Source organism: Chenopodium quinoa, unplaced genomic scaffold (assembly GCF_001683475.1).
Source record: "Chenopodium quinoa cultivar QQ74 unplaced genomic scaffold, ASM168347v1, whole genome shotgun sequence".
Classification (NCBI taxonomy): domain Eukaryota; kingdom Viridiplantae; phylum Streptophyta; class Magnoliopsida; order Caryophyllales; family Amaranthaceae; genus Chenopodium; species Chenopodium quinoa.
This window is the reverse complement of record NW_018742715.1, coordinates 1-7,585: the sequence shown is the minus strand read 5'-3', so window position 1 is coordinate 7,585 and position 7,585 is coordinate 1. Positions and strand designations below refer to the sequence as shown.

Sequence of the window (7,585 nt, the reverse complement as noted above, 5' to 3'; positions counted from 1 at the left end):
GTTTGGCATTGTTTTTTGTTTTGGGTTTCTAATTTATTTGAAACAAGGTATTTCCACTTTTCTGTTGTCTGTTTTTAAAATTTTTCATGATTTTAATAAATTTGACTAATTTTTTATTCATTGTATGACCTATATCATATGATTTAGAAAAATAAAAAAACAAAAAACAAAAAACCGCAGTGATGCCAAACGAATTCTCAAGTAGCGATTTGGTGATTTAGGAGCTAAAAAAAAACCCTAAAATTTTCTCTGTTTCTCTCTTCAAACCTATCCACCATATTAAAACTTAGGGGCTACCATCAATTTCTATCGATGGTAAGCCCCAAATTCTTCTTTAATTTAATGTTTTTAGCCAATAAAGATCACCATCATATTGGTCATTATAGTCCGTCCCTCCATGTAGGGTTTAGTATTGTTTGTTTGTTTGGTTTTAGTGTGTGCATTGTGCAGGAATACAAATTTGGAAGATCGTCTTGCAAATTTGTGAAATTATGGGTCTGTTGGTATAGGGGTGCAGATTTAGAAGATTTGTCTTGCAAATGATGATCAATCGAGTTTTAATCACTTTTGCGACTATACATCAACGGAGCTCCGTCAAGAATGATGCAAAGACATCTAAAATTATCCATGTACAGTTCAGATGTGATGGCATTAGTTTAGGGGTGTTTAATTCTTGTATTGAGAATTTAAATCACTTAAGGGATGATTGTAAGTGTCGAATGACTATTATTATTTAAGGGAAAATACCACCCTCTCTATTCCATTTTTTTTAAAAAAAAGTAGCGATTTGATAAGAATTTGTGCATGTAATTGTGGGGATTAAATGAATTTTTGCCAATACACAAATTCAACTATTAATATCTTTAATTATCGATAAGTAAAAATTATGAAAAGTTAATTTTTTTGAAAATATATATTGCCACAAATCCAATAGAATCCTGATGACTATACTATTCATTACCTATAAAGCACAAAATACGGTCAAATAAAAGTGTGTGTGGATAATGCTAAAGTCAAAACATATCGACTACATTAAACGGAGTTGGTATTAGCCCGGGAGCTGGACAAAATTAGCCCCATCACTAACATTTGAGAGTTGAGACGACGAATATATTGAATTATTGTCTGCTTTTTCGGCAAAGTTTAATACAGTATAAATCAACTCAAAACCCCATTACTATAGGAAAACACTTCAATTTTCTGGGTTTCTTACATTCTTCGGAATTATAATTCCATTAAAAAATGGCGAATAATTCCAATCACAGCGAAATTCATGCTCTTCAATCAATCTGCTACAAGCGTGGTTCACTTCAGCTTCTCGATCAGGTTCACTTTCTCTCTCCTGCAAATTCACATACTTTATCAATTTCTTCTAATTATTGTATCATATAATTTGTGAAAATCCCTAATTATGCTGTAAATTGCTGTTGATTTTTAACAGAGGAAGCTTCCTTTGGAAACTGTCTACTTGGATATTAAAAATGCTTCTGATGGATGGTATTTCTGTTAATCTTTGTATTTAATTATACTCGTATTAATTATCTATTGACTTTGATTGAATTTGATATTGGAACTTTGTTACCATGTTTGTAAGATGCACAAATGGTAGAAATTAGCATGTATTATGGGGTTGCATAAATTTATGTTTAACTATGTACTGTATTGTATATGAAGATGAGCAACACTTTATGGCTTGGTTGTAGAGACATTACCCCAACTCCGAATCATAGACTTGTCGAGTTCGAGTCTCATCGCGGTGTACTATATGTCTATCTGGTTGGTTGAATGTGAGAAATTCGAATTTCTAGGAAGGGTTTTTGATTGCTCTCAATAGTATTTATTCTACTTGAGAGCAAAAGATGTGAATCAATTGTATACATAGCTTGAGCTGCTTGACTATTAGCTTATTAAGTGATATAGCCTCTCGAGTGAAGAAATTGCCAAAATTATAGTGGAAAACCTATCTCAAGTAGCAATGTGCAATATATAGCTTCTTTTCATGCAATTAGATTATTCCTGAGAACCTCAATTTATTGGATAAATTCAGTACTATTGCCAATCATCATTACTACTCGCTGTTTAGATGCCACTAAGCTTTAGGAAAAAACTGATTGTCATTCTTTCTTCAATTATTATAGGATATACTTGTCATTCTTACGCAATGTCTTCTTCTAATTCAGGTTTGCAATTAAAGAAATGGTGGTTCGTGGAGCACCAGCAATTGCAATTGCAGCTGCCCTCTCTCTGGCCGTGGAAGCTGTTAACTTAGAAAAATTCCAAGGGAATGCTGATGATGCTGCTTCATTTCTTGCTCAGAAATTGGAATATCTAGTCTCTAGGTTTGTTGATAGTATCATTAACAAGTTGATCATATAAACCAAATCTGTGTTTGAATCAAATTTTTCTGTGTTTGCCTTCTCAAATTGGTGTGTAACTGTGTATGCTGATTTTGCATTCATCGTTTATGTATGTATAGCCGTCCAACTGCTGTGAACCTTTCGGATGCTGCCACAAAACTTAAAGAAATCATTGTGAAAGCTGCTTCCACATGTTCAGAAGCAAATGTTGTGTTTCAGGTAGGATAGCTTTTTCCTCTTATACTTTAGATTCGCGTATTATATCTTAAATTCATTATATTCTCCATATGGTGTCCCAGGCTTACATAGAAGCTGCTGAAATAATGCTTGAGGATGATGTTGCCTCAAACAAAGCAATTGGTTCGTATGGAGCTAGTTGCTTTGAAAGTCAGTTGAAAGATGCTAAGAAAATTTCCATCTTGACTCATTGCAATACTGGGAGGTATGTTGTTTCCCAGGCATCATGATTTCTCATAGTATTTGTATCGAGCTATCTTAGCATGTTCCATCAATTATTTATCCACACACATTCTTGCAATTTCATTGCAAGATAGATATTCTTTCCTACAATTTCTTCTGGATGTCATTTTTAAAATTTTTGCTAAGATTGCTATGGCTTTTTCTTAACAGTCTTGCGACTGCTGGATATGGTACTGCATTGGGGGTAATTCGTGCTGTCCATGCCCAAGGAATCCTTGAGAGGGCCTATTGCACGGAGACTCGGCCATTCAACCAAGTAAGTACATGTGATGCACCACACTCAAAATGTTGGTGGCTATCAAATATCAACTATTTTACACAAACACTGGTCAAAAGAGGAAAAAATAAAAGGATGATGCATGGCTTTACTGGCAGGGGTTGTCTATTGTATTTGTAGATCAGTTTACCCCAATGTCTATATATATATATATATATGAAAATGATGCCAGTGCATTAGCATTCATGCATGATGTCTGAGATCTAGCAAAAAGGTAACAAAAGTGGCTTTGTTGTTGACCTTGTTGTTGCAAAATGATGTGCTGTAAACCGTTCACCCCGTATGCTCATTACTATATTTGATATCTTTCTAGTTTTAGGTTTGGTGGTAAGTAAAAAGTATTGATGGATACCCAGTTATTTTTAAGTAAATTATTTGAAGAGTGATATCAATGCATTGTTTCTCTCCTTTTGTATGCTCGAATCCATTGTCGTTCTTTCTCTCTTGCTTTCCCTTCACCTATTATTCTAAGATATTCCATATCCAGAGACATTTAGTGATGGACCTGATGGTGATGGTGATTTCCCAAATTGGGTTTTGGAACTCATAAACGAGAAAGCCAAGGGATATTGCAACCCAGAGACCCTTTTTGTGGCACTTGGGCTTCAGTAATGCATTTTAATGGGATAATACCCTATTTAAGTATTAATTTTCTCTTGTAATTGTCAAAAAATCATGATAATCAGATATATAAGTTAAAGAAGTTGACCCTGGAACAATTTATGCTTTTGGTAACCTAGATCACCCTGATAATATTGGACAGGAGATATCTTATGCTTCCAAACATCTTTTGGATATTGGAAATCATAAATGTGTGATAACATCATAATAGTCTGCTCATGTTTTAAGCTTGTTTGCATCATTATCTAATTTCCAGATAAAATCCATTTTGTTCTTGAAAGATGTGAGCATCCAGCAAATTATGTCAAGCCTAATTTCACAGTACGATTCCACTATGTCTCTGCGGAGGTTGCTCCTATGCATTTCCCTCGGCATGGGTGATATATTAGAAAAAGAGCATGTGTATCCTACCATCCGTGTCCTTTATTTTTTTTTCTTAATCTTTATAATGTTGGGTGTATGGAGCATGGACATCCACCCGTCTTCTGCAAGTTAGGCTTGTGTGTGTGTGGGGGGGGGGGTGAGAGGGGAGCTATGAAGGTTATGGCCTTGGTAAAAATGTTATGCTCTGTCTTAAATAGTCCTCTGCGCAGAGCTTCATAGGCAGCATAAATGTGGAGACATGCAATCACAAATGTTTAGACCAGACTGAGAAATTTTATCATGAGCATATTGCAAAGGCATATGCTAGTGATTCGCAGTCCAAACATTATATTGAAATATGTGCTGTAGAAGACTAGAGGGAGTGTGTTGATGAGGGAATGGACCATGGGTCCAAGTGGATAAGTAAAATCACTTAGCTGGCCATTAAACAGGCAGTTTTAAATTTCCGATTAACTGTGTGTTTGTGTCTTTAAAATATGGACAAATTTTTAGTTATTAAGCATATAATGTGAAATATCCAATGTAACATTTTAAGGGACAAATTTTTTAGTTATTAAGCATATAATGTGAAATATCTAATGTAACATTTTAAGTCGTACAGGATTATATGGCAAAGTCAGAGAAGAGCCAAAACGAGCAATTTGATTTACTATCATTTCATAATTTTTATGTTCTTGTGTTTATTGCTTTTTTTTTCGTTGTATGGTTCTGCTTTTTTTTCTAAGGCTTTTCTATACTCATGCTTCATACTCTCTTTTACAGGGATCTAGGTTAACTGCTTTTGAGTTGGTGCATGACAATATCCCAGCTACGCTGATAGCAGATTCTGCAGCAGCAGCCTTGATGAAGGCTGGATGTGTTCAAAGGAGTCATTGTAGGTGCAGATCGTGTGGCTGCAAATGGTACTGAGAATTGTTGAGTTTTGCTTTTTGCATGGAGGGCAGGGGATAAAGTGGCATTCATTGATTTAATATGCTATTTGCAGGTGATACTGCTAATAAAATTGGTACTTACAGCGTTGCTGTGTGTGCAAAGCATCATGGTATTCCCTTTTATGTTGCTGCACCTCTTACCTCAGTTGATTTGTCCTTGCCTTCTGGAGAATCCATTGTCATTGAGGAAAGGTCCCCAAAGGAATTGTTGAATTCTCGTGGAGGACTTGGAGAGCAAGTTGCTGCATCTGGAATCTCTGTTTGGAATCCGGCCTTTGATGTTACTCCAGCAAACTTAATATCTGGTATCATTACAGAAAAGGTTGATGCTTCACCCCTACACTATGGTATGGTATTTTGGACATTTGGTGATGTTACTTATATTAATGTGTATTTGTATTATTTTCATTAGGGTGTAATTACTAAAAGCAAGGATGAGGATTTTGACATCAAAGGTTTTGTGCAAAAAGTGGTTGCTCAATGACTTAGTGGAGGCTGGAACCAGCTACTTAGAAGGAGCCTTGAGAAGCCAATATAATAAATAGGTTTGTAACCCCAATACTTTACTTGCTTATCAAGAATAATTGGTTGTGAAAGGGAAGAGAGAGAGAGGGGGGGGGGGGGGATGTCCTGGCCTATTTACTCATTTTTTCCAATGAACTTCATATGGATAAAGATCCAGTTCCAAAATGGAAACAATTGCATTATAATTGCAGCGATGTATGAGTTTTGAGGGAGTTAATTCTCGTTCATGTATAGCAACTTAGAGTCTATAATTTATATACATTTTGATGAGATATGATATTAAAAGATATTTCAATGATGTCTGAAATTCTGTGTCTTTTTAAATGTGCTACATTATATTTTGAGTATCTAGCAAGCCAAATTATAAAATTATGCTTAACTATAGGTGGTGGGTAAGTAACTCAAGCCACTGAGAAGATTTTGTCAGTTGCTAACTTGTTATTGATGCTCTTAATTTGGCTTTTTCACACTTTGTGTAAGAGGGCGGGGTTGGTTGACCTCTGCTCCTCTTTTTTCTGTTAGAATTTGACTCTTTGAAAATACATCCATCAGCTAATAACCCGCACAATTTAAACCAGACTTTTCCCTAATGTCGGGGTTGCATTCAAATTTTATGTTATTTAATCTTTTTTACTATTTTGAACACCCTGAAGGCCTGAAATGAGTACAGGCAAACATTTGTTGTTGAATGAATACATAGTACTACGTTATTCAATACATAAAATGAAAGAAATGCATAATTGTTGTAAACCGTGAATTTCTACTTACTAGAGAAAATAATGTATGCTAACTTCGTAACCTTGAAGTGAATGATCATTAGAAGTAAGGGGGTATATGGTATGGGGTATTAAGGGTATGAGAATGAAGTCTTTTGAGTTTTGATCCCTTATCTTCAATTATGACTTTAGATGGTCAAATTCGAGCACAAAAACTGTAGGAATTTTCAAGATTGAATTTAAACTTTAGAACCTCAAATATAACCACAATGGTGGTAAAATACTTAAGGTCAAAGTGGGAGAGGCAGTGCGGCAGCAGGAGGGGATGGGGGCGGTAGCAGTAGCATGGCGGCAAGGGGTAGTGGTGGTGACGATGCCATGGGATTGAGTGTAAATGTGATGTAGCACGGGTGAGGGAAGGAATAGGTGTTTAATTACTATCAAGAGGAGTTACTTATCATTCTCCTTTCCCTGTCTAAAACACTTTTCTTTTCTCGTTGAGATGTTTCTTTGCTTTCTCCTCGTATCCCTTTCTCTTTCTCTCTTGAAAACCAAACAGGTTCTAATTGTACTTTTTACATTATTTAATTTTAATAAAAAGTACAAAATCCAACGTCTAAGAAAAACTATAGGCCCTGTTTGGTAGTTAGCTTATTGGGGATATATTAGCTTATTTGACTAACTTTAGCTGATTGACGAGTCAAACAAGCTAATACAAGTGTTTGGTAGTAAGCTTATTGAAAGAGCTTATTCCACTAAATAAGCTCTTTTTGAAAAAGCTCATTTTAGGAGCTTTTTCAATTAGCTTATTCATTAATTATTGTGAAATGACACTTATAACCTCATTTAATTTAAAATCCTATCTAAACTACCTACCTCACAATTAGCTTATTGGTCATTTCACAAACTCAACCACCTTTAAGCTATCAGCTATTTACCAAACACTTTTATATAATCAGTTAATACAATAAGTTAGTCAAATCAGTTAAAAAAATCAGCTAGTCAAAATCAGCTAACTCAATCAGCTTCAGCTTTCAGCTTTCTCCCAAACAGGGTCATACTATATTGAAATAACTCTGCACTTCAATAGGATGAAAAAGACATTACAATCTAAATTAACATACAAGTGGAAATCAATTTTTACAAAGAAAATGAAAACCCTAGACCAAGATAGCAGGATCAGGAACTTCTTCATCTTGTGGCTCTGGCGGGGATGGGATGATAGGCAAACCAATAGATAGAAACACAGAGAGAGCAGTGTAAAGGCGGAGGTAAAGATGGCTGAGAAAGCTG

At 35.3% G+C, this 7,585-nt stretch overlaps 1 protein-coding gene across 1 annotated transcript; it reads left to right on the top strand.

The window, feature by feature from the left end:
• The first annotated feature begins 1,067 nt into the window (after window positions 1-1,067).
• On the top strand, window positions 1,068-5,883 carry LOC110722916 (methylthioribose-1-phosphate isomerase-like). Its single transcript, XM_021902199.1, is given in 10 exon segments — window positions 1,068-1,326; window positions 1,442-1,497; window positions 2,181-2,339; window positions 2,477-2,576; window positions 2,657-2,799; window positions 2,988-3,093; window positions 4,882-4,983; window positions 4,985-5,021; window positions 5,105-5,373; window positions 5,464-5,883. Coding segments are annotated over 10 exon segments (1,128 nt in total). The 5' UTR covers window positions 1,068-1,242; the 3' UTR covers window positions 5,536-5,883.
• Window positions 5,884-7,585: the final 1,702 nt, after the last annotated feature.